The sequence below is a fragment of the Cavia porcellus genome, unplaced genomic scaffold, assembly GCF_034190915.1.
Source record: "Cavia porcellus strain 051 isolate PalLab524CR breed Dunkin Hartley unplaced genomic scaffold, mCavPor4.1 scaffold_2, whole genome shotgun sequence".
Classification (NCBI taxonomy): Eukaryota; Metazoa; Chordata; class Mammalia; order Rodentia; family Caviidae; genus Cavia; species Cavia porcellus.
This window is the reverse complement of record NW_026947485.1, coordinates 35,408,804-35,436,629: the sequence shown is the minus strand read 5'-3', so window position 1 is coordinate 35,436,629 and position 27,826 is coordinate 35,408,804. Positions and strand designations below refer to the sequence as shown.

The 27,826-nt window shown below is 33.5% G+C and overlaps 1 protein-coding gene across 2 annotated transcripts in view; it reads left to right on the top strand.

Moving 5' to 3' along the window:
- Exoc4 (exocyst complex component 4) overlaps positions 1-27,826 on the top strand; it is a 722,212-nt gene that overhangs the window by 35,482 nt on the left and 658,904 nt on the right. For both annotated transcript variants that reach the window (XR_010044694.1, XM_003467878.5), the window contains exon 4: positions 20,672-20,856. Coding sequence is in view for 1 of the 2 variants with exons in the window: in XM_003467878.5 (XP_003467926.2) it covers positions 20,672-20,856 (185 nt within the window). In the remaining variant the exon portion in view is untranslated. The remainder of the gene's footprint in view (positions 1-20,671; positions 20,857-27,826) is intronic.

Below are 27,826 nucleotides of genomic sequence, written 5' to 3'. Positions count from 1 at the left end.
CATATCCACTTTCAGCTCATTCAGAGTTAGCAGAGGACCCCAGAAGTCTCAGCAGCAGAATGATTGTATTTGAATTGTTTTCTTTTCCACAAGAGGTAAAAGCCCTTTATCTTTATTTCTCCAAATTAGATTAGCTGTAACACTAGGAGATATTGGTGGGAATACTTATTAAATATGCTAAATATCTCTAACTCATTCCAACTTCCCAGAAGAATTTCACTATGTCTTTCATGAAGTGTTTTAGGGAAAACTGATAACCAAAGAGTGGGAACTGTCATAGTGTTCTGTTTTGTATTGAAACCTGGTTATGAATGAGCAGTCATTTTTCACAGTGGAAGGTTAATAATGTTTTGTTCATGAGAGTTATAGGATTGGTTACAGCATCTTATTCAAAATGATACCTTCTTTAATAATGACTATATATTGTTCAACAGAAAAATACTACTTTTCAGCTTTTGTGTTGGTTTATACTTATTGGGATAAATTATGAAGATTCAGAAATCAGAATAGATAAGCATATATATATATTTGTATAGGATATGTACATCTGTTCAAATTGCAGTTTTTGGCAGTGAGCCTGCTTTCAAGTAAGTGTCACATATTAAATTAGATTATTAGAATTTATTTCTGTATTGTGTTCATTTTAGGATTTCAGATTTTTGATTTATGGTTTTATTACTTAAGGCTAGTCAATAATGAATTCTATCTCCTTTTTTAAAATTGGTTTTTTTTTTTTTTTTGGGCCAGGGATACAGCTTAGAAGGACAGTGCTGCTTGGTGAGTGCGAGGTCCTGAGTTCAATTTCTGGTCCCAGGGAAAAAGAAAATTGGTTGATTTTTTTTCTTTAGGAAGGACTTTATTGCATGGGAAATTAAGTGGGGAAGAGGCTTGGGTATTGAGAGAGAAGGGTATAGGCCATAATCTATATCTTTCCAGATTTGCAGAAAGAAAAAAAAATTTTTAACAGAATATTGCTTTGAAGAAGAAAATTGTCTTTTTTTCTAATGAAAAAAATCTGAGATCTAAATAGAACTAATTTCAGTACCATGATCATCTGTTCTATCTAAAATCATTGGGTTGAGTAGTGAGAAGTGGGGTGGTGAGGAAGAATGGTTGGCTCCAGACAGCGTATGTATGTGAGGTATATTTCCAAGAAATTTTGTTCCTTTTGTTTTTATTTGTAGTTCATATATTACGTATGCTAATCCTTTGTCTTCTAGATGAATTGCAAATATCCAAGTTGGTAGTATATCTTTTTACCTTGTTTATGGTATCTTTTATTATAAAAATTTTATAATTTTAATGTAGTAAAATTTCTTTCTTATTTTTTCATATCATAGGATTTTATTTTAAGAACTTTTGCTTTGCCATGTCTTACAGAGACTTGCCTATTTTCTTTAATTTATCAAAAGTCCATTTTTATAAGTGATACAACTAGGGATCTAATTTTATTTTTCTCCTTTATAGCCCTCAGACTATTTATTGAAATCCTTCTTCTATTGATTTAGAATGCCAGTCATCACAGACTAGGTTTTCACTTATGCATGAGTTTGTTCCAGTGTTATTTCTTTTATTCAATTGATCCTTTCCATACCTGTGAACGAGGTGGTTTTAATTATTATAATTTTATAATATAACTTTATAGTTATTTTGCTATTCAAAATTATCTTTGCTGTCCTTGGTCCTTTAGTCTTCTGCAGAGTTCCACAAAAAGTATAATATGATTTTGATTGACTTTAAGAATATTTCTATTATTATGTGTGGTAGTATAAACCAATTTTTTGTGGACAGTGAGAGAATATAGTAGCCATTGTTCGTTTTCTGTTATTTGGTTTGAATGCCCTGTAATACTGTCATTCTCTTGAATGGTTTTATGCTATTTTGTTATGTTTGATAATATTGTATATGAAGGTGTGCTCAGCTATTTCAAAGAAAGACATTATGCTAGCTATTGTTAATTACGGGTTGTCTTGTGGTGAAATACTGTGCTCCTTACATTGTTCTGTTCTGATCTGCTTTGTTATGTCCTCTTTTGTCTTAATCTCTTTAAAATAAAAAAAAAACATTTCTATGCTAGCAATAATGAGTCTTCTATCAGTGAGAAGGATATGCCTCATTTTGGGAACCTTCATTTATGCCTTCTAATAATGCTTAGTAATACGTTTCCTAAAAGTACTGTATTACATATATTTTGTTAGATTTCATCTGGGCATCATACTTTTTGAAGATAGTAGCTCTTTGTTAATTATTGTTTCTAGATATTTGTAGCTGGCATATAAATATGTGATAGATTTATATTTTTAAATTTACCATGTAGCTCCCTGAACTGATTTCTCAATCCTGTTTGCTTGCAAAATCCTGAGGTATTCTTTAAAATTTGGCTCAAATTTCACCCATTCTCTGAATGTTTCAGATACCTAGACACTTTTTTTTTTTTTTGCTATACATTCTTATAAACTACATGTATTTCACTGTGACACAATTGCTTTTTGTTTGTGTGATAGGTCCTTAAGGGTGGGGTTTTGCCTTGTGTATGTTTTTCTGCTCTGTACCTAAAGTATAGTTCAAAGGGGCAGAATTCACAATCAGTACCCAAAAATGGTAATAAATGGAAGATTTTAATTCTGGTACATATTTAAAAAAAAAAACAAAACAAACAAAAACCCAAAAATCTTGTTTGTTTTCTAGGGGTCCAGCTCTGTTTTTTTTTTTTTTTCTCTTATTATTAGTGTTTAGTGTTTGTTATTTTGAATGACATGCTTCTCTTGTTTCTAAACTTTCTGTTTCATAATATTTAAATGAACAACAATAATTATAGCATAGTTAATTTGTGAGCACCTACTTTTACCATTTTAAGAAGTGACATTTGTTAATCTAGTTAATTTTCATAAGCACTCTACAGGTTTCTGAGATCATTGCATTTTGCAGATGAGGTGGTTATTTTACATGATCTGGGAGTTGACATATTCCACAATAAGCAATGGTTAACAAAGATTTCATTGAAAGTGGGATTTAAAGTGTGTCTAAGAGGTTGCAAATAGTCTTCAACTTGGTCTTTTGTATATGAGTGAAGAGTAAGTTCTATAACTGCTCTTTTACTGTACTTTATATAAAAATAATCATATTTTTTTCCCCATGATTACATATTATTGGAGGTATTAGGTGTTACATATTATTAGGTAGGTATTAAAACCTACCTAAGGAATCTTAAAGGTGCAAATGTAAACCTTTGCTTAACAATAGAAGAGGAAAATAAAGACCGAACAATCTAGTCTTTCAAAATTCCCTAATTTTCTTGGATTTGTTTGCCAGAAGATATTGCATTTTTCATTTTAAGGTAGGTACAGATGCAGATGTATGGTAATTTGATCTCTACTCAGCATGGGTTAAAAATCCAGAGTATGGAAATCAGTGTTGACCTGTGGTTCTTGCCGCTCCTGCTATTCCTGTTTCACCACCAGACTGGTCTAGTAGCTATAGGCTGGGCTTGTAGGTGGGATATTTATTGCTTCTTTTGGTATGATAACCCAAGTACTGCATAAAATAACTAAATTGTCATTGCAGGGAATGTCTGCAAATAAACTTGGTCTTTTGTTTTTGTTTTCAAGGTAAACTGCTGCTGTTTGCTTATGAAAAGCTAAAAGTGATCCAACAAGAAACCTGTATCCATCACACTGAAATCAGAAACTTGATTAATATTGTAGCCTGTAGTTTTGTGATATGTGTGGTTTAAATTAGACCCTTGCAGTCATTGTGCTAGGTTGATACAAGCACATTAATGACATAATTTCTGGTTACTGCATCACACTTCTGCAGTCTGTCCTTTGTATTCCACTCACATTAATTGAAGTAATTTTGCCAGTGAAGCGTGTTTCAAACCTCTGCATTTAAATTGAAATTTTAATTCCCTTATTGTCTTGAAAAGACGGCTGAAGATGCCTTGTTACAGGTTTCATTATCACTCAAAACACTCCAGCTGCTGGTTCTAATGTACAATGACTGATTAATTCTGGGAAGAATTATTAATATAGGAATAGCAGCTTCTTCCCAGTGATATGAGCTAACATGGAAGATATTTTGTTATAGTTAATATTTTTATAAATTTTTTTCCCAAGGAAAATTTGTGTGTAGAAGTCTGCATCTTACTAAATTTGCACAGAGAGCTTTGAAAACCACTTATACATGTTCTGATTTATCAGCCCATAGAAGTCAGTTCATAATTGCATTCAATCACTGGAAACCAAGCCAGTGTGAGTAGTTTTGAAGCATTTTAGCTGACAGTCATAAGACTTGCAACTAAAATAGTATTTTCATTTCTAAGCCTTCTTGAGATTATAGAGACTTTGAATGTCTCTTAATGATTTTGCCTTTGTTTATTGTCTTTACCAAAAGAATCCATAGCTATATAGTCAGGTAAGAATTATTATAATAATTAGAATAATAACATATTTATGGAACTATCTTCTTCCCAGAGGATCTCTAAATGCTTTCCTGAGAGAGTGATATAATGGAATTATTTCACATACACTGTGAAAATATGATCCTATCTGGGATACAGAAAATAAGGCAGCTATTATTTAATTGAATAGTTTTTTTAGAATTGTGTATAAAAATTGGTATATTTGTAATATTGTCAGTTAAAAAGATCCTTTGCAATTGTTGGGTAATGTCTATTTTTTGGTTGTAAATGTCAACATAGGTCTTAGCTTGGTTTGAGCAGGTATATGTCTGAATTCCAGTTTATTTTTTATTTATTTATTTTTTTTGAGACAAAGTCTTTCTCTGTAGTTTAGGCTGGCCTTGAATTCACTGTGTAGCCCAGGCTGGTGTCAAACTCACGGTGATCCTCTTGCCTCAGCCTCCTTAGTGGTGGAATTACAGACTGTGCCATTGAATTCCAGTTTTGACTAATCTTACTAACTGGATGACTTACTCTGATAATCATTTGTCTTTGCCAAAGGTGGGAGTTGAGAAAAATACATGCTACCAAAGGTCACTGAAAGGATTAAGTGAGATATGAAACTATGTACATAAAATATTTGGAAGATACATAGTACGTGTTCTAAAATGTTATTTATTATTATTTGGTTATATTAGTTGGTACTATGTAAAAGGTTATGGTGATTGTTCTCCTGCTGCAATCTTACAAATTGCAAACAAATAATAGGCATACTTATTTTTAGCTAGTAATAGAGTTGAAGTAGAACTGTTAAGGATTTTTGACTCTTGGCTTCTTGGCCCAACATGGAGATTACCTGAATACAAAAGTAGCTACCTATTATTATTATTTTTTTTTTTAGGCTACCTTTTAAAAAAGTTATTGTTACTTTAATTATGCATACTTTTGGTGTTGCGATATGTGTATACAATGTGATCATTAAATCAGGATAGCTTGCATTTCCATCTTGTTAACCACTTTAAGAATTTTGATTAGCAACATATTGAACCTGTTTATGAGTTACATTGTGATATTTCAATGCATATATATAAAATGTGTGCTGATCAAATGAGAGTAACGTTTCTATCTTGTCATTACTTTGTGCTTTGAACTGTTGAACTCTTCTAGTTATTCATAAAACTTGGACCAGGCTATTCTGACCTCCCTTCTACTGTACAATAAGTTTTACTACTTATATCTAGTAGAATTTTGTTGCCTTTGTCTAACCACCTTCTGTCTCTTATTTCCCATCTTCCAGGAATTGTGATTCTATATTCGGAATCATGACTCTTTTTTGATGTCCATGTACAAGAGAGAATATATATTTCTTTATGTGTCTGACTTTTTTTTTTTACATAATGTCCTCTAGTTCCATCCATTTTGCTGCAAATGATAGACTTTTTGTGTAGCTGAAAAATACTTCGTTTTGTTTGTATACCACTTTCTTTGCCCACTTAGCCACTGATGTGCAGTAAGTTGCTTCCCTATCTTAGCTGTTGTGAATAACGCAACAATAAACTTGAGCATGTAGGTATTTCTCTCATATGCTGACATCGTTTCCTTTGGATGTATACTGAGAAGTGTGATGGCTGCTGGGTCATATGGTAGATTTTGTTTTTAATAAGGATATGCTGTGTTGCTCAGGCAGGTCTAAACTCCTTCTGCTTGAACTACAGGCACACCACTGTTCCTGGCTTACTTTTGGTTTTTTGAGGAAACTCCATATTGTTCTCCATGCTGGATATACGAATTTTACATTACCCTCAAATAGTTGCCAGTGTTTGTTATTACAATTGTTGTTATTGCTGTCTTTTTTATAATAGCTGTTTTAACTAGGGTGAGATAATATTTTATTGTGGCTTTGATTTGTAATTCTCTTACTTGCTAATGATATTGAGCAATTTTCATAAATTCATTAGTCACTTGAATTTCTTCGTTTTTTTCTTTCTTTTCCTTTTTTTGGCTGTTGATTTGGGTATTAATCAGAGCATTACTTTGGGTATTAACCAGAGCATTACTAATGCTAGGCAAGCGCTCTATCACTGTGCTATATTCCCAGCTCCTGAATTTCTTCTGTGAAGTGTATTAATAAATTAATTATATATTTTTGACTTGGATTATTGTCTTTTATGTTACTGAGTTTTTTATATTCTGGATCTTAATTTTTGTCAGATGCATTTTGCTTTCAAACACCTTTTCCACACTGAGGGTTGTTTCTTCACTGATGATTGTTTTTTTTACTGTGTATGAGCTTTTTTTTTTATTTAATCCTGTTTGTCTATTTTGGTTTTGTTTACTGAGCTTTACAAGTGTTATCCAAACAATTGTTATCTATACTGATGTTTTGAGGTGTGTATTCTGTGTTCTTTTAGTAGTTTCATAGTTTCAGATTTTACATATAGGTCTTTGACCCATTTTTAGTTGATTTTGTATGGAGTGAGAGATATGAGTCAAATTCAGCCTTCTGCCTGTGAATATGGTTTTTCTAGCACCATTTATTTAAGTGTATGTTTTGACACTTTTGTCAAGAATCACATGAGGTTATTTCTGGCACACTGTTCTGTTTAATTGGCCTTTATGTCTGTTTTGATGCCAGTGTCACACTGTTTTGTTTGCTGTGATTTTGTAGTATATTTTGAAGTCAGGTATTTTATTTCTTCAGATTTGCTCTTTTTGTTCAAGATTGCGTTAGCTATTTGAAGTCATTTGCACTTTTAGGAATATCTTATTTTTTATTATAAAATGATAAAAAATGATAATACAGAATTTCAAAACCATAGGAGATTAACAATGGTCAATATATTATGTATTGTTATTTTCAAAGTAGTTGCTCTGATTATAAGATAATGGCATGAAAAAATGATCAAACAGTGAAGGCCCAACCTTCTTTTTGATGAACTAACAGAGATTAGTAGTATAATTACCTATCTTGTATATGTGTTTGTGTATGTATACGTGTTTATAACATATGTGTGTATATATATATGTATATATATATATATCTGTATATATGATTTTTCCCTTCTTTCTTTTTGCCTTTGCCCCATCCCAGTAGTTCTTTCCTTTTGAGCAGTTTCTCCCCCATCACTTTCATAGTATCTTTTCTACATTTTGGATCTTATTTACTCTTTCAGTTTCTAGGCAATACACTGTTTATACAATGCTTGAGTTATGAATATGATCTCAAGTTGCATCCATTTAACAAATGCTGGTGGGGCTATGGGGAAAATGGAACCCTTCTTAACTGTTGGTGGGAATGTAGACTGGTACAAGCACCGTGGAAATCAGTGTGGAGATTCCTTAAAAGACTAGGTTTGGAGGTTCTTTTCGATCTAGCCATTCTTCTTCTGAGTATTTTTCCTAGAATAATTGAAAACATCATGCCATAGGAATATATGTACACCCACATTTATAGCAGCATGATTTGTACTAGCTAATTATTGGAAACACCCAAATGCCCATCAGCCATGGAATCGATAAACTAGTTGTGGTATTTTTATGCAGTGGAGTACTACTCAGCTATAAAAAAGCATAAACGAGGCTTTTGTAGGATTTTCTTGTTTCAGTTCTTGAGAAAATGTCATTGGTAGTTTGGTGAGGATTGCATTGAATTTGAAATTGCTTTGTGTGGTGGATTGTAATAATTTTAAATCTTTGATACCATTCTTTAATGGAAGATCTTTCAAATTTTTTGTATCTTTTTCAGTTTATCCCATCAGAGTTTTATAATTTTCATTATAGGAGTTTTTCTGTATTTTGGTTCAATTTATTTATAGGCCTTTTATAACTATTGTAAATGAGATTTCTTTCTCAGAAGTATCATTCTGATGTACAGACTGCTACTGATTCTAGTGTGCTGACTTTTGTTTTTGTTCTGCAACTGAATTTGACAATTTTCATATTCTTTGGTAGAATCTTTAGGTTTTTCTGTATAGAATTGAGTCATGTGCAAAGAGGAATAATTTGGCTTTTTCCCTTCCTACTTCTATGTATTTTGTTCTTCTTGCCTCATTGCTGTGGATAACATGTCTAGTATTACGTTAAATAAGAGTGAGTGAGAGTGGACATCTTCATTTTGTTTTAGATCCTGTGTAAACATGTTTCCTGTGTTTTCTCCCTCTTCTTTTTCTTCCTCTTCCTCTCTTCTTCCTCTCCTCCTTTCTCTTCTTTTTCTGTTTTTCCTCTCCTCCCTCTTCTTCCTCTCCTTCCTCTTGTCTCCTTTTCCTTGTTCCTTTCCTCTTCCTTGTCTCCTTTTTCCTCCTCCCCTTCTCATCTCCTCCTTTTCCCCTACTTCTCTTCTCCCTCTCCCCTCCTCTGCTCCTCCTCCTTAGATATGTTCCTTTGATACCTAATTTATTCAGGGTCTGTGTCATTAATTATCTATTTTGCCTATATACAAGTGTATGCTTACACAGGATTTACTGATTTAATAGCTTTAAGCAGTGTAACGGTGTCACTAACAAGTGTGCATCCACTATCAAATGATTAATGTGCAAACAAGAAAAAAATAGTCAAACATATAATCCTTTTACCTGGCTTTAGAATTTCTGAGGTTGCATGGATTTATTTTTTTTGCACTATTCTCAAAATGATATTGAGATAAAAGCAGTGTGGGCATCACAAAGTGGGACATCTTGTGAATGTCATCAGGCACATCAGGATTTAACGTGAAAGAGGTTCAGAAACTGCAGAACTGTTCCAGTATTCCTTATATGTTTCTCCATAGCATAACCATATACAAATGGTCAATCATGTTATAGCCATTGCTAAAGTCCTATATTAGAATATTAGAATATTTTTAAAGACTAAAACCAATATTTTATAGTAATAAGCTATCAGGGAAGAATCTGTGATGTAGTTTGAAGACAGACCAAATGAGTTCTCAATGTATGATGATGCCATTTTTGATCTTTTTGGTTGTTGGTATATATTTTCTGTGAAGATAGCCTTAGTCTTTAAGGAGTTTACATGCTAGTAATGAAAAAAAAAATTCTCACATCATGGTACATACAGTGAAGAAGCATGCAATAAGAATAGGAAACTCTGGGCATGGTGATGCACATCTGTAATCTCAGCACTTGGGAGGCTGAGGCAGGAAGATTTATGTGAATTCAAGGCTAGTCTGCACTAGATGGTGAGACCTTGTCTTAAAACAAAATAAAACAAAACAAAACAAAACAAAACAAAACAAAACAAAACGCATTAGTGGCTTCTGGATGCATTAGGAACCTTTCCCTGAACATCCATACCTGATCTCTGTAAAATGAATTAAGAAAATCTGAAAATGAAGTTATTAAATGAGCAACTTTTTAAAAAAAATTACTGGGAATTAAATTCAGGATCTTGTGCTTGCCGTGTAGGTGCTGTGCCACTGAGCTGTACGCCTGGCCCATAACCTTGGTTTTTGTGTCCTAAATTAATTATACTTGGGACAGCTTTATTTTTCTCTTGTAGAATAAAAGAACAAAGTATTAGGCTGGGGATTTAGCTCAGCAGAAGAAGTGCCTGCATGGCCTGCACAAGGTTGTGAGTTTGATCTCCGGTACCAAAAACAAAAATCAAAAACCAAAAACCCCAAAACTTTATAGTAACTATTTTTCATGCTGTGCAAACCCTTTTATTTATATTTGTTTTTGAAGGCTGCGGTTTTTAAAAACCAAGCTGCTTGATAGATATTTGGGTATTAGTTTTACTTCTCTATTCCTTTACTTCTTAAGTTTGCTATTTATTTGCTTCCTTTATTTTAGAGTCAATAGAAATTCTATGTTATTGCATTATACCTTATAAGGCTGTAGGACGATGATTCCTACTGTGCACTGAGGGGATCTTTCAAGAATTTTAAAGTGTAGGTCATATCCCAGACTGATTAAATCAAAATCCCTAGTGGTGGGCCCCTGGCTTCCATGAAATCTAACCTGCAGTCTCCAGGTGAATTCAGTTTGCAGACAGATTTGGAACTGTTGATGTAGGATTTAATTTGTGCTGTTGAGTGAACCAAAACTCATCATCATAGTCTTCATTTTGTGTCTGCTCTAAGTGGTTAAAAATCAACTAGGCATATGTACAAAACACATATCATGTGGTAATAATTTGCTTTCATGTAGAAACATTGTTTAAAGGTGCTTTGCTGCCATCCCGTATTGTAATTTTGAGGTAAAGCTGGTGAGCACTTGACTTTTAATTTTCTAGCCTATTTGGTTAAAATGACTTTATTTTAATAATTCAGTTTAATAATTCTGCAGGTTTGGACTGATTTACCACTCTTTAGAGCAGTCATCTTGATCTGATTGTGAGCTGTGTTGTCATCTGATTTATTGCATGACTTAAGTGGCATTGAAATTGGGACATACATTTATCAATTGGCAGGTGGTGGCTGTGTACACTGTGGCAAACTTGAAACAAAATTTAAATGCAAAATTTCTTACAGAAATTTCTTAAAGAAATAGAACTTTTTGTCTCCTAACCGTTTAGTATTCTTATCTGTATTAAGGGTATATAAAAACTCTACTTTATTGGATGATTGTGAGAATGAAAGTGAAATATTGTATGGGAAGAGTACTTTGAAAAATTTAAAGCAGAATATATATTCAAAGTGGTGTAAAGAAAAGGCAGGTGTCTTGGACTTGTTTACATTAAGCGGCATTTCTGTTCTGGTGCCAGCTACGTTTATACATATTCTGTTTAGTGAGATAGACCATGTATGTGTTTATACACTTGAATCTCCAGGTACATTAATATTACCCAAGTCATTTGTTGTTATTCATCATATTTATGGTTTTTAAGTTCTCATATCAATTTTCTTGAACAAGGTTTTTTTTTTTTTTTTTTCTTGTCTTTTTCGTTTTTATCGGTACCAGGGATGGAACTCACGACTGCCTGCTTGCAAGGCAGGCGCTTATGCCGCTGAGCTAAATCCCCAGCCCCTTGAACAAGGTTTTGATTGGCCAGTCTATGGCAAAATGGGAATCAGATTAGTGTAAATGTGGTGGTGAGCACCCAGGTTGTTGTCAGGGGTATTCATTCTCAGCTTTATGACGTTTTGAGTTTGCTGATCAGTAGCTTTTGCTTAATTTGACAAAGTAGGAGGCGCTTATAGAACAGTGTTTTCTCTGCAATTTATCCTGATACTAATTACTTGTTGCCTGACTCTTGAAATGAAAAAGAAAAGAAAAAAACCTCTCTTATATTCCTTTGTGAAAATTTAAGAGTTCATATTAGTAAAGAACTATATAAGAGCTGAGCATTTCTGATAGCTGTGGGGCTCTCGCAGAGTGTGGGTGAACTTGTCTTGATTGAAGTGTGGGCTTCAAGTAGTTCTCAGAGACTTCCTTTGCCAACTGTTAAGAACAGAGTTGTTCTGTAACTTCCCAGAAGAGCAAATAAGATGTTAGAGTAAGTGACTTTGGGATCTTTGTTAAAACAAAATGTCTTTGCTAGCAGTCTCTTGGATTTTTGGAGAAGAAACCTGGGTTTTAATCTTCTCTTCAAAGAGCACTGATGTGAACTGGGAATTGAAGAGACCATGAGGTTTAGAACAAGGAGAGATTTTGTTTCTGAGCTTTGCTGTATTCATCTTATGGTTTTTAAAGTTAAGGAAAGAATTAAAGTTTTTAATTACAGTATGTTCAGAAATATATTTGCATATATACACAAAAGGATATGTATTACAGTAAGATTTATAAAAGTAAAAAAATCAGGGACTTAAGTGCAGTGACTTGAAGTTATTTATTTATGTTCACATTGTGTATTAGTATAAAAATACTAAAAATTATACTTTTAGGAATGGATAGGCGTTCCCAAGGTGTTGCCGCATGAAAAAAACTTGTGTAAATGTAATCATTTTTCAAAAACTGAGTTGAAAGTTGATTGAAGGGCCGGGGATATAGCTCAGTGGCATAGCTTCTCCCTGGCAAGTGCAAGGTTCTGAGTTCCAGTGCTGATACAAAAAAAAGTTGATTAAAGGGAATAGGTTAAATATTATATATTATTACATCTGATGAGTGAGGTTATATGTCATTTAAGTTTTTTTGGTTTAGTATAGGTTCTTTTTGAAATTTGGTAGAAACATGAAGTTTAAAAAAGCAGTGATTTAATAGACTAGGATGTGGCAAAACCGACTGGGAAGTAGGTGTGGCCTGTGCATTAGATCTTGGACCTATTTGTGGAACAGTTCCCAAACCCTGCACGTGGACTCCTCCTGAGAACTCGAGCAGATTTTCAGTAGGCCAGCCTGGAGCTGATGTCAGCCTGCGACATGGGATCCCAACACTGCTTCTCAGAACCGTTCTTGTGAGTTTCCTTAAGATTTGGGCAGCATGAAAGAAGAGGCTTGCAATGAAGAGCTTGCTGTGTAGCTCCTGCTGCATTTCCAGATGCAGTGTGTACTTTTAATTTTGCTTTTAGCCTCTTTTTCTCTTTTGTTTTTTCGTGGGTTCTTTTGGCTTATTTTGTTTCAGAAAGGAGAACCTGGAATCTAACTCTACAGGGAGAGGTGAGCAACTCAGAAGCCAGTAATGTTTAGTTGGTGAGCCACTGTCACAAGCAGGTTACTCAATAACTGTAGCATTCTTGGCCTCATCTTTTCTTTTTTAAGTTTGTAAAGGTAGGGTGGACATTTTCGACAGCCTTTAAAGATCTCATACAATATAAAGTTCTTACATTTCTTCTCTCACATATTGGCCTTTTATGAATCCTGGGCTGCTGAATTGTTTTAGAAGACTTAGAAAAAATAACCAAAGAAAGAAAAAAAATTTCCTTTAATAAAATATAGAAATTATTCATAGTTAGAATGCCTAAGGTTTCATAATAAAAGTATTTAAAAAGACTGGTTCCAAAGAAAGCTTAAGGATAGCTGAATAAAATGGAATGCTTTTAGGAACAAGCCTTTTTTTATGGTAGTAAAAGGGTGAGGTCTTTGATGACCCTAAAAGTCTCATTCGATATCTTTTGAGTTTTACTGTCTAAGATAGATTTGAAGACACTTAAAAGAAGAAATCCATAAGTAAAAGGCACTTTCTTTGGCAACGCTCTTACTTTAGCCTTCCCTTCATTCACTTATCAATAACTTCCTCTCATTTGCTTTATCCTATGAATTCCATTATCTCAGGCACTCTACTGCATTAAGCCCTTAGTACCTAATATCGCCTCATTTACATTGACACATGCTTGACCTCAGCCCTTCTCTTCTCTTTGTTAATGCATCAACAAGCAGTGATATTTCTCTGGAGCATTATCATTTGGCTGTTAGCTCAACTAATAACAGCCATTCATTTGAGCTGATGAAGGTTTATTAAATAAAAACATGCAATAACCCTGACAGAAATGAAGGGACAGTGGAGGTAGGCAGCATCCTGTTTTTAATGGTGGGAGCACACAGAGTCTGTATTATAAGTAGTTCTGTTGGGTTTCTTGAATGAAATGGGGAACCTGAATGGGTCTGATCAATATTCTGCTATCAGACTGATTTAAGAATGGGCATTTTTGATTGCCTGACTTGATTGCTGTTGATTAGCATACAGGCTGAGGAGTACGGAAGGGAAGAGGTGTTTTTGTTGCAAGCATTTGGCCTTGCCCAGTGTTGCAGTTATCTTGGGAAGCCTGTTTTAAGTACTAGACTGTCAGTAGCTCTGAGGCCTTCAGACAGAGGCAAAGCCATGCCTCAGGGAGCCAAAAACATTTTCTTAGTCTTTTCCAATGAAGTTAGGATCAGAGATCATTTTTGCTGTAAATCCCCTAAGATTTCCCAAATCCTTTATTAGAGATTTGAGCCTTGGTTTCAATTTATTTTTCCTTGTATGTTCCACACCTCTCCCAACCAAAATTTTTGAATGAAGACCTTATATAGCCCAAGTGGTAGCTGTTGTTATGCCATAAAGTTAAATGGATGATATTATTGCATTTATTGGTAACAATTGGGATTTTCATGAACATGTATTCACTGGCTTGTACTTTTATGTTACATATATACTATGCTATTCTAGTGATAAAATTATTTCTAATTTATCTAATGCAATTAAGTGCACAGGGCTGCATAAAATTATGTCCCACATTCACTAAAGCTTTCAGATTTGTTTTTAAAACTGTTATTTGTTAGTCTAAGATTACATAGAGAAGGCTCTCTCAAGAAATGAATTTACTCAGAAATAAATGGGGGATTATAATCTGGAATGCATATTTTGTGACAAATCATAGGGACATCTGAAGTACAAGAGAAGACTGGGTTTTTAAAGGTAAAATGAGGAAGGTTACATAAGTTATTTAGAAATAGCTGTCTTTGGCTACAAAGATTAATAGCAATAGAGGCAGCTATCCAAATTTACATAGACAGTTGCTTGTGTAGATGTCCTTGCAAAAGAATTCTTTGTGTAAAATTGTGGTGGGCTTTTTTCACATTGTGGTTTTTGGAATCTTTGTAATAGTTTATTGCTTTTGTTGCTCCTGATTCCATTTGGTTAGTTTGGCATAAGTGACTTCATTTTGACTCTGACAACTTTCATAGATTGAACCATATGAAATAGACAATATTTGATCATTTTTGACTAGTAAAAAAAATGTATTTTTGTATGGTTCAAATTAATACATGAAAGATACTGTATTTCTTTAAATACAGTATTCAGTTTGTTTAATCATTCATGTCTGATAAGTATTGCATTGCAGTAAGGTGTAGTAAAGTATAAGTGTTTGATGAGACAGAGAGAATGATCTGATATTCTTGGTTCATGTGTAATAAACATATTCCCTGCTTGCATTGAGGTGGGTCTGAATTACAGATATTCCTTGTTTAATGGCTGAGTTCAGTTCCTGAGAGTAGGTTGTTAAAGAACCAATCACGACACAAGAAATTATATATAGTATATACATTATAGTACTCAGAACAAGGAGAGGTCAAAGGAAACTTCAGCTGGATGAATCTACTTTTATTTGTTTAACTCAAATATAGTACTATAATGTATGACATAAAATTATAGTACTGTACAATGCAATCAGCAAAACTTACAGTGTATGTAAGTAAGGTGCTCTCCCCAAGAAAGAAGACATCCAGGCTCTATAAACAGGATGTACAGAACTTTACAAAAAACAAAACAAATGAACAAACAGAGACAAACATAAATCCAGGTGGTGCATCAGAAGTCCAAACAGTCATTAAAACAGGTAGATCATCCAAGGAGGAATATCTGTACTCTACATTCAGAAAGAGTTTTAGAGGCTTCTTGTTCGTAACTGGAATTGAGCCTGAAAGTGGCCACCTGGAGTGGAGAGCCGTCTGGGAGAGGCAGGCCTGAAGCCTCTAGAGCAGCAGTCCTTGTGAGCCTTTTAGAGTGTTCATTATTATAAACAGCTCACTGCAGCACATATGCTATAGGTTCGCCACCACTGCTCTACAAATTGACTTCTAGAATTTTTGGGGCACAGTGGTAGCAGTCATGTAACCTAAGTAAATGTGGCGTTCTAAGGTATAACTTACAGTGTTCTTATTTAGATGAGGCTATTGAAAAATATGTTTGTTTAACTTAAGTCCTCTAGAGTAGCATAATTTCATTTTTTTTTTTTTTTTTACTGCATCTGTAAGTAGGGCTATGAGAATGTTCTTTAGAATGAGTATTGTCTTACTAGAAAAATGCTTCCTTTAGAGAGTCTTACTGACCTATTGTAAATTGTTAAAACATTTTGGAACTGTAAAATCATCAGAATGCTGAAGAAAATATTTGTTTTGGACTTAACAATGGCAATATATTTGCTTTCTTGGAGAATACTGCTGCCAAAATAGGCATTTCTACCAGCTAGCAGATGGTTTAGTTATCAGGCCAGTTTTTTTGTTTACTTATCATTTCTTTCTTTCTTTCTTTTTTTTTTTGCTTCACACTTAGTTCATTTTAGAAATACTTGCTAATGTCAGTTGCCTTTGTATGTTTCACCTTCTCTAAATTAAAAAAAACTATATTTTTATTGCAGTTTTTTCAATGAGCAGCAGCTGAGGATGCCAAATTTCAGTATTCCTTCAAATGTTCCTATTGGTTCATGTTAGAGTACAAAGTTTGATCGTTTTACGTAAAAGCTTGAGTAATACTGGCTAACAACAAGCACTTAGCTATCAAATAATAATTTCCTATGCTTTACATTAAAATGAAATGGAAGGGGGCTGGGGATTTAGCTCAGCAGCATAAGTACCTGCCTTGCAAGCAGGCAGTCGTGAGTTTGATCCCTGGTACCGATAAAAATGGAAAAAGACAATAAAAAAAACTTAAATGGAAAAAAACTGAAAAGAGTTTATGGTAATTAACATACTATAATTCTAATTACAAAAATTTTCCATTGGTCATAGATTTATATCTCAACTCAAGGCAAAACTTTTTTGAATTCTTGATGATGTACATTTTAAATATATGCTTGACCTAGTGTATGTTACAAAACATTTCTTTGTTTTCTTAAATGTATAGCTTTCTAGTAAGAAAACATTCTGTCTTTTTCAATATTTTGTGTTAAAATATCTTTGAAATGTTTGCTTATTTTTGTAATGCTAAAGGAAATATTTGATTTCAACTCTTAAACCAGACTTCTGTTATTTCTATGAGTGGTTTTAAAGTGTGTTAACTAAAAACTGTTAGGTGGTGATAGCAGTGTCCTTTTTTTGCAAAATTTGTTAGATATATATATATATATAAGAAACATTCTAAGTACATTTAGTTGATTCTTCTCTGAATGTAGTACTCTTAAGAAATGGTATGACATACAGGATAACTCTAGGATGTCATCTTAGTAATCTAGTGTTTGTTCTGTGAAGATGTAGAGATGCATTTATCAATTCACTGTACTCTGTATATTGTCAGTTTTCTTCTATATGTTGTGTAATGTGTATTTGTGATATTCAGTGATGCCCGTCATACTTAGGAACCTGATTTTGATAATTTATTATAGTTATTAACTTATTGAGGCCATTTTGTTGGTGTCCAGTGTAATCCACCTGCGTCTCTTCAACTCTTCATATAAGATGAATGTATCATTTAAAAAGTATAGTTAATTTGAAAAGCCCAGTTTTATGGTTTGGATTTTGAATGTCTCCTAAAGGCCCAAATCCCAAAGACTTGGTTGCTGGCCAGTGGCACTATAGGAAGGTGTTAGAATATTTGGGAGGCAAGTCCTAGTGGAAGGGAGTTAGATCATTGAGGGTGTGACTTTGAAGGTCAGATTGAACACCAGTCCCTTCCTCTCACTTTCATTTGCCAGCTGTCAGTAGTAAGAGGCCTTCTCTGTCGCAAGTCCTCTCGCCATGATGCATTCACTATGCTGCCACAGGCCCCAAGCAACAAGACTAACTAACCATGGACCAAAACCTTTGAAGATATGAGCCAAAATAAGTTTTACTCCTTCTAAATTGTTACGTCTAGCATTTTATACCAGCAGTAGAGAGCTAAAACATCCATTGAAGTAATTTATAAAATAACCATTTCTCATATATTAAAAATCTTTTTTAAATCCTTAGTTAAGTATATTTCTAAACATAGAATATTTAATCATTTCTCTTTAGTAAATCCCACTTGGAAATACTTGGAAATACTTAGTGAACATTTGGAAACCAGACACCACAGTACAATTGAAGTAACCATCAGTGATGGTCGCTTAAGGTGACTGTGTTTTCACCAAGTTTTATGTGTGAACTTTATGATCCAAGCTCTTTAAAATGTGTAAAGAAAAATTCAAGTCCTTAAACCAGTGTTCTGGAGATCAGATGTTACATTGATAACTATTTTCTTCAAATTGGCTTGAGTACCATTTAGTAAGTTTAGGTACGGGCATATGATGAGCTTGCCTAACTTCTGTAATTTTAGTTTTATAAAAAAACTTTAAATTAATGTCTTGGTTATTTTTCTCTGGTGGCTGAGACAAAATATCCAACACCCAAAATTAAGGAAGGAAATGTTTATTTAGCTCACAATTTGTGGAGGTTTCAGTCCATAATCAGTTGGCTCCAAGGCAGGGTGACAAGACATGGGAGCAACACTTCAGGGGAGCAGCCAGCAAAAAAGCAGCCAGAGCTAATATCAGGGAGAACAAGCCTCTTCTCTCTGATATTGTAAGCAGGCTACCCCCCTCTCCACACCAAGGGAGGTGTAGCGCTCACACCACCCCTGTGCCTTCCTCTTGCACAGCTGAGGATATTTACAAAGTAAGCATCTTGGCTCCTTGCTGAGTCTCTTGGTTAAATTTTTAAACTTCTCAAGTTGGAACAAGGTATCAACTATAAGAATAAGTGAAGGCCAGAAAAAAATTGTATTTTCTTATAGAAATGAGAGACTATTCTCTGTTTGTAGTAAGGTTTTCTAGCTTTGAAGTTTTAAGACTATTCTTGATTGAATACGTTAATTGTACTTGTGTTTGGGATCAGAGAAATAAATGGAGAAATTTTATTTAATGATTATAGTGGTTTAATAAAGGAAAAGATACTTGAAGTGCAGCATTAAAACACTGTTTAAATCCCCTCTGAAGTTTCTTTATCATGGTTCCTGTTAAAAAATGATTTTTGTGGGTGCTTTAAGTATGTGCCAGGCCCTGTGTTAAGTGTTTTTCCTGTATTTTTAAAGTTTGGTTTGTGCTTCGGAAAGTTGAAGTTGTCATATAATTTTGTATTTGAAACATGAATTGTTTGGGTTAAAAATGTTCACGCACATTGCTACAAACAAATCAAGTGTAGCTGTGCAGTGGGTGGTTTTTAAGCTTAAATATCTCAGCTAGATTTAATTACCTTAAGGGATAAGGCTTCATGATGGGCCAGTGGTTTACCAAATTATTTTTCGTTTTCTGGATCTTGATGTCACTGAAGGTTAATGTATCCTCTTTTCTTTGCTAGAGACCTAAGTTTAAATCCATTTTAAGGCGTAAGCGTAAATGAATTTGTTGTTGTTTTTTCTCCTTGGGGACACATTGGTCATTTTGTGAGTCTGTCTTTACATTTGGAATTGTTGGCAGCTTGCACAGGGCCCAGGGGCTCCAGCAGCAGGGGCAGTGGCAAGTCAGCATGAAAATGAACTGGCAGGCTTCAGAGGGCAGAGCTGGCCCAGGGCTTGTCACTCTTCCATCCCTTGATTCTTTCTTGCTTAACTTAAGGAAACTTATTTGCTACTGACATTTGATTATAGCATATCACAAAACAAGTGATGTGTTTGTGAGTTAGCATTGCTTTTTTAAAATTTTCTATTTAACTGTTTCATGTAGTTTATATTTGGCAGCTTCCAAGCTTTCTGTATTCAGTGTTCACAAACTCCTAGATGAGTTCTTAGAGTGTTATAGATCCGTAGACAACGTTTTTGTTCATCAGTGTGTTTCAAGGCTTATATTATCTATTACTTTTGTATAAATGCCTTATTTTTTAGGGCATCTTCATATTCATAATTAATTTAATGATTTTTACTCAGAAGTAAATAGCCTTTTCAGGGAATTAGTTGTATGCCTTAGTCTTTCAAGAAGTTGGTTTGCACTTTTCTCGCCAAGCTTAGTTTATAATCTCTTTCCTATTATTATTGTTTTTTCTTTTACATTCTTTGTTTTTCCCACTTTATTTTTTTTTCTCCCCAAGGAGTAGTAGAGTATTTGCTTCATGTTTTTCTTTAAAAAGATAGAAAATATTTTTATCCATGGACAAAAATATACTTTCATGTATCATAACATATGTGCTTTTTTTTTTCTTTTTTTACAGAATTTCAAAGTGAATTACTTTAGGTTCCTATAGATTCTTTTATTTTTTCCATTTAAAGGCATCACTATGACAGTTTGATTCATTCCTTCTTTTTATCCTTAAAATCTTCCAAGCTGCTTTATACCAGTTGTATCTTCCTTTCTGTAGTTTTTCTTGTATTCATTTTTCAAAATAGATCAGTATAGGAAGTGGGATGTTTGCTGTTTTCCACTTGTAGCATTCATGTAAAAGATGTACTTACCTTTGTGTGTATGTATGCATGTCCTTTGAGAGGCAGTATATATAAAAATAAACAGTACATGCAGCTTTGTTGTGGTGCTTTACATGTTTTAATATTTAATTTTTTCATTTATTTTTCCTAGATAATAAACTTTTTAAGGACAATAGTAGGTTTGTCTACATGATGCTGTGTAAAACCTGATGTATGCTGATAGGGTTCTCATAAACTTTCTTTTGAGAGTGCTTTATATGTCTTGTTTCTTAATCATAATATTGTTAGGTTATTTAGTTATACTTAAAAGGCCATTTGTTTTCCTTTTCAGGTGTCAGCAGTAGAGTCTTTGGAGGGTCCCCTGCTCCAGGTGGAAGGATTAAGTGACCTCAGGCTGGAGCTTCACAGTAAGAAGATGAACCTCCACCTGGTTCTCATAGATGAACTACACCGGCACTTGTACATCAAATCCACTAGCCGAGTTGTGCAGAGTAACAAGGAAAAAGGGAAAATGAGGTTGGTTAAAAGGTTTCTTTGCTGTACTGTCTTGTGGCAATTATCAAAAGAAGTATTTTTTTTTCTAGAATATCGTAGTATATTTTACCTTTTCTTTAATGTACTATCTCTGAAACTTGAACATGGACTTATAACAGCAGTTGTTCATGTTTTGAGAGACTGACATCAACGTTTGTCTGTTCATTTATTGTACTCTTGAGTAGGACATGTAAGAAAAATTTCCTGTGGGCCTCTTACAGCATAAGAGGCACTCTTGTATATCTTAAAAGGAAGTGAAAAAATCCATAAATTGGGCAGTGTAGTCAGCGAAGCTGAATTAAAAAATATAGGTATATGAACTAAAGTTTTAGTATCTTTGTTACTTAGGGATATGTTCAGTTTTAGGCAATTTTCTTACTGCAGTAGTTCAGGAGAGGTTCAAACAGAACACTTTTCTTTCATCTCTGTAGGTGATTGTAGTGTAGTTCTACATTTAAGGGTCTGGGTGGGCCCAAGAAATTCATTCAGTTAGTATAGATCTGATAGGGAGTATGACTAGATCTTAAAATACTAGAATATGGGACTTTGAATGTATCTCAGTTGTGCTTAATAGGTATCCTTGCATCATTGCTTTAAATAGCCATGCAGTCTTTTCAGAGAGAATTTTTGGCACTGTCTACTGAAGTATACATGTTTATACATGCAGCTCTGACCAAAAGAACACTAGAAGTAGATCACATTGGGAATGATGTCTTCAAGCCCTACCCTGTTTGAACAAAAAGTGTCAGCTTTATGCATGATTCTTCAGTTTAGTTGTAGACCTTAATAGAAAAAGATACTTATAACTCATTTCAGCGTTTGGGGACTAGAAAAACTTTTTGCTAGACACAGAAATTGAGGTAGGAAATGAGCACTGGAGAGTATCTTTAAGACTAGATCTGAATAGGAAAACTGTTAGCTATCCCTTTTATCAGAGAGTAAAGTTGTGTGTGTGTGTGTGTGTGTGTGTGTGGCAGGTGCTAAGGAAAATTTAAACTCTAAATAGATTTCTTTCCATGCAAAGATAAATAATAAAATTGTTGTGAGTCCTGTGTAAGTTCCCATATCTAAATGGAAAAATGAACTTTATTTTGAGGTTATAGAGGAAGGATATTTACTTGAAAGAAGGGTTTTGTAAAGCAAACAAGAAAAATCCTGAAGATTGTAGCTTGAGATTTTTCAAAAGATGCAAGAAGCATGATGTAGTAGATTTGATGATCATAATAACTACTCCTTCCTCTTCCACTTGAATGGGAGAAGAATATATTCTATCCTTTGATTTTGGGGTGTTTGCTTTTGTGATTCATTAAGATGTGTAGCAAGTGGACGCTTGAAATGTGCTTATGCTGGTGAGCATACCCTTTTGTACCACTGGTGTTTGTCCATGCCGATGCTTGTCCCAGGAGGAAGAAGAGAGACACACCAGGAACCAGCATATCTACCTCATGTTGGGTCAACTAGTCTCTAAAATGGAAAATAAGTGCTTGGTTTTGAACATCAGTGAGCACTGATTGTGTGCAGTAAGCACATAGCTTCTATGAAACAACAATGGAGAACTCTTAAGAGTGCAATAGGGAGAGATACTAAGTGAACTAAAACATGAATATAGTGTTAGAAAAACAAAAAATGAAGTGAATAAATTTAAATGTTTAAAACATGGAAGAGAAGAATTGGGTCAGTGCTGTATAGGAGGAACTTTCTTCCTTCATGAAGAGGAAAAAGAAAACATGATGTAGAAAAGATAATAAATATGAAAGATAGGAGTACCCTATGCAGGGATTTTAGATATTCCAGAAGATGACACTAAAATGGAAGTGTTAGGGACTAATTATGTTTTTATTAGTGTAGATATTTGTATTTAAAGGTTATGTATTGTTTAAAAATCCCCAGAGGAGACAGTCACATAAGCCTATGGTCTATTTCAAAGGATGATGCATAAGGTAAGGCTCTTGATTGCAAAAAGCAGAAATCAGTCCTGATAACTAGAAGAAGAAAGAAATTTACTGGAAAATTATCTGGTATTTTACAGAATCTATGGGAAGTTTGCATAGTCAGGTTCTGAATTCCAGTAGGAAACAAGGCCACTCTATGTACAATCTTAGCCACAGGAAGGGTCTGCTACCGTTGCTATCACGGCTGGCACCATGCATATCGTGGCTGGATTTAAAATTCTCCTGCACACAATCTTTAATTTCTTCTTTGTTTTATCTCCTGAAAATTTAAAGTCTTGTGTAGAAGCATCCATTTGCTGAGAAGGCTGGCCTGTATCTGGTCTCCTTTAACTTCTACAGTAGGAAGTAGAGCTCTCTTTTCAGTTTGACTTAACAATAGAAATTTGATGCAAATATGAAGACAGAATATATAAATGTATATTCAGGTATTTGACTATAAACAAGCAGCAAACACTCAACAACATTTGTATTACAAGAAAAAGTAACATAAATCACTTGGAGGCATAGTCATATGAAGACAGAGCTTTTTGAAATAGAAAATAAACCACTCATGGAACTGACACATAAGAGAGTATACGTGCTCACTCATGATGTAGATTCCAATTAAATTCCAGTTGATTTTTTGAAACTGTTAAATGAAATCTGAAGTTCATGTGGATTAATAAATATGAGAATATAAGCATTGTTTAAAAATTCAGAAGGTGATACGAAGGTAGTTTTATTACATGATATTAAAGTATATTACAAATCTACTTGAAGTGCAAGTGTACATAGAAAATCATATTTCTGTGACTAGTTAGTTCAGAAACTAATCCTGGGATTCATAAGACTTTAGAATTTTTAACAATAGTTCAGTTAATTGGAGGAAAATGGTGTTGAACCAGTTGACTGTTGATTTGAAGAAAATAAATTTAGATACCTATCTTTTTTACATACAAAAATTCTATCTAGATTGAAAAACCACATGATAAAACTATATTAGTAATAGAAAAAATAATATAGAAGGGTATGTATGGAAGAAGCTTTCCAAAGCCTATCGATAAATATAAACATCACTGTTAAATAATTTAGCTATTTAAAAATTTAAAGAGAATCTATAGTAACAGAGAATTCAAAAGGTAAAACACAGACTCAGAAGACTATATAACATTTCAGGATTTGATATCTAAAATATAATAGGGATAAGAGGTAATTATAAATTTAAGCAAATGTAAATGAATAATTCACCTAGTAAATTATGTCATATGATAGAGATATCCAACATTGAGAAATCCAAAGGCAAGTTTTTGATCATCAGGTAATCAAATTAAGGACATTCAAGGAATGCTGTTTTACAAGGATAGGGGAAATGAATATTTCTCCCTTTGTGGTTCAATAACCAATGTACCTTTTTAGAAAATAAAAATTTGTATATTCTTCAAATTCTTGAATATACTTCATATTCTGAAATTTCATTTCTGAGTCTATATGCAGAAAAAAAATAACAGCTCATATAAATTTATGTAACAGATATTCATTGCATTATTAAAATAGATGTAGTAGGATGTTCAGTACAACATTATTAGTAAAAAGAACAAAGAACCCCATGTAACTTTAATATTCATTGAGAAAAGTATGTTTGTACACATGATAATTCCACATAATACTTAACTTATAATGAATGAGAAAGATTTCTATGTGCCAATGGGTTAAGATTTCTAAGATGTATTATTGGGTCCAGAAAGCAAGTTGAAAGCCACTCTATGTTATTTGAATTCACTGTGCAAAAATTGCATAGATAGATATTTAAATATGTATCTTCTGTACATAGACATGAGTATTTGTGTATAGAAAATTCCTACAAGTATAACGCCAAAGCACTCATAAGGAGTTAGCTGTGAGAGGTAGAAATGGAGAGTGAAAATGGAAAAGGACTTCTTTTTCTGCACCAGCTACATGTATTGCTTTAATAGCACCATAATGATTGATGATGAATCTGAAGAGTCTTAAATGAAATGGGAAAATGTTTAGGTTATAATGTTGAAGAGAAAAACTAGCATTCAAAACTATCCAGGATAATTCAAAAAAAGTTGAAAACAGAACATGTGTGGCCTTCTCGCATGTGTATGTGTGAGTGTGTTTGTACATGTAGGGGTGCAGATAGACAGACTTTTATGGAAGCTCTTATTTGGTTTCTCTTTTATTTTTCTGTTTTCAAGTCTGTTTTCTTTTTTTTGTCTTTTTCCTTTTTATCGGTACCGGGGATCAAACTCACGACCGCTTGCTTGCAAGTCTGTTTTCTTGTTATCACTTATTTCCAATTTTTTCCCTTTCATGGCTGAGACTTTAGGGTTTTTAGTGTCATTTTATTGTCTATTACCATGTCTTTGACCTTGGTTTGTCATTGAAACCATGGCTACTTTAAACTTTTGTATCCTCTAAGTCACTCATTTCTTTCTATATGTTCAGCCAAAGCTGTTTCATTGTTTAGTTAAATTTTCTTATTAAGGATTTATTATCTTTGAAAAATATTTCTCAGATCAGTCTGATTCAGTATATCTTTATGAGCATTTGTTTTTTTTTTTTTTTTTTTTTTTTGGTACTGGGGATTGAACTCAAGACCTTATGCTTGCCAGGCAGGTGCTTAGGCCACTGAGCTAAACCCCCAGCCTGAGCATTTGTTCTTTGACAGGTACTCTGCCAGCAGTTCTGATTATAGAGGTAAATATAATAGTTATTAGAATTATACCTTAAAGTTTTGCTCACTTGTCTCTTTGGTTTGACAATAAAATCAGCCAAATGAGCTGGGTAATAAATTTCAGACATAGTTGGCCCATTTACTATTAAGTGAAGGTATAGAAAAATACTCTAATTAAAATGCAAATGTTTGATAAGCTATTAGTACTTCTAACTTTTCTTTTTAAAAAAGAAACAGTTTTTGTGGATTGAAATTTTGAAATTGAGCATATTTAGAGGCACATCCTACCTGGATAGATGGTTGATTGATGGGCAGAAAGTCCTTTGCGTTATGGTGGCAGTAATTGTTTCTTTTTAATGCAGGTTAATTTACTTTATAGTTTTCCTGTCTTTTACTATGTTATTAAGTAGGAAAATACTTTCACTAACAATATATAATTGATTATTTTGGTCCATCTAGTGTATCTTATTCTAGGTGGGATTTACTGTACTAAATTGTTTAAGTATGAATGTTACTAATAGACTTAAAGTAATCCTGTGGTGTTTAAAAAGAAAATAGCTCTTCTCAGTATTTTTCAAAACAAAGCTTTCAGAGCATTCATACTAATTACAAATTTAAAAAGAATAATATATATATATATATATATATATTTTTTTTTTTTTTTTTTTTTTTTTTTTTTTTTTGTCTTTTTCATTTTTATCTGTATACCGGGGATCGAACTCATGACCGCCTGCTTGCAAGGCAGGTGCTTATGCCGCTGAGCTAAATCTCCAGCCCCAAGAATAATATATTTTTAATTCACTTTTTATTTTCTAAAATATTTAGAGAGATTAAAAACTGAAGGAATTAATACTTTTTGAATTTTATCTATGATGTATGGTGCGAGGGGGCTTTTTTTTTCTCTTCTGACATGGAAAATATGTTCCCTAATATTGTATTGTGATACCTTATGTATATGAATACCTACTTTTCTACTGAGCTTCATGCCTGTAGTCATTAGTCATGCCTGTGTGTCCTTTTCTCTGGAACTTTTGAAACTGAATCCTTCTGTAGAACAAAAAAAAAAAGCCTAAAAATTATTTCCAGAGTCACTTGCCTTTGTGTTAGTGTTCACAAAGGAGAAAATTGAGACCTAAGGGAAAATTTTAGAGAGAGAAGGAGAGAGAGATGAGTCTATGAAAATAGTTTTGCAGTAAATTGACTTTCTAGAAGTTTATTGATGCAGTTTGAGGACCCTTCTGGCTCTGATTATAAAGTTGAGATGTTATGCTTTTCAAAGTTGAAATGGCAAGCCGTTTATCTCTCTGTATTTAACTGAAATACATTTTGGAGGTTAAAACTGAGAAAATAAGTGTAGGTTTTCATCTAACATGAATCATGTGCACATCTGTGTTCACAGAAGTGTGTACTGTTATACCTGTGTGTGCACACTAATGTGCACTGTGTGCATACACAGTAATGCACTGTGTTTATCATTAATTACTCTTGGCAGACAGTATTCCAGCTGCACATATGTCTGAATTTTACTGCTGTTTCTTATCCTCCTTTATAAATAATTCCTCTACTTTGTTATTTAAATATTTATAAAGTGAATTGTACAACTTTCCTGTCATTTAAATTTTAAATTAATTTTTTCTTAATTACTCAGTAATGGCTCTATACCTCAGTGATCATTTTGTTTCTGTGGTCATGTGATCTCAGAGGATAGAGCAGCATGTAGGGCTGCTTGTCTAATTGTGAAATAAAATTGAGGTAGAAGAGATGATACAGTTGGGAGTAAAAAATGAGACAAAAATAGCAAAAATGAAAGGGGATAAATCTATGATCTAATTGATTTTATAAGTATATAAATTATTATGATACAAGATTAGATTTGAAGACTTTAGCTTTTTTAGGATAATTTAGATAATGTGTAACAGGGTAGAAAAATGTTACTAGAATTAACTATGGTATTTCAATTTCTAATTGCTCATTGCTGTTTTTGTTAGTTTTATATTTTATACTTCATGTGAGTTTTATTCAGTATTAGCCTGTAAGTGATTGCAACTATTAGAATACTGCTAAGTTTGGCTTAACTCATATCTTCATCATGCTTGCTTCTTTAGCACTGAGCATAGTGCCGAATCCTCAAGAATTGTTTGAGCAATGGTTCCCACTTCCCTGGTACAAGGGAAAAGGGGCAAGTTAATGACTGTTATAATTATTCTCAAGGCCTACGACAGTGGTTCTCACATTATTAATACCTAGTAAAAATAGTAATACCTTAAGTGATAATTTTACTTTTTAACAAATCTTGTTTTTCAAAATTTTCTGAAAACATAGC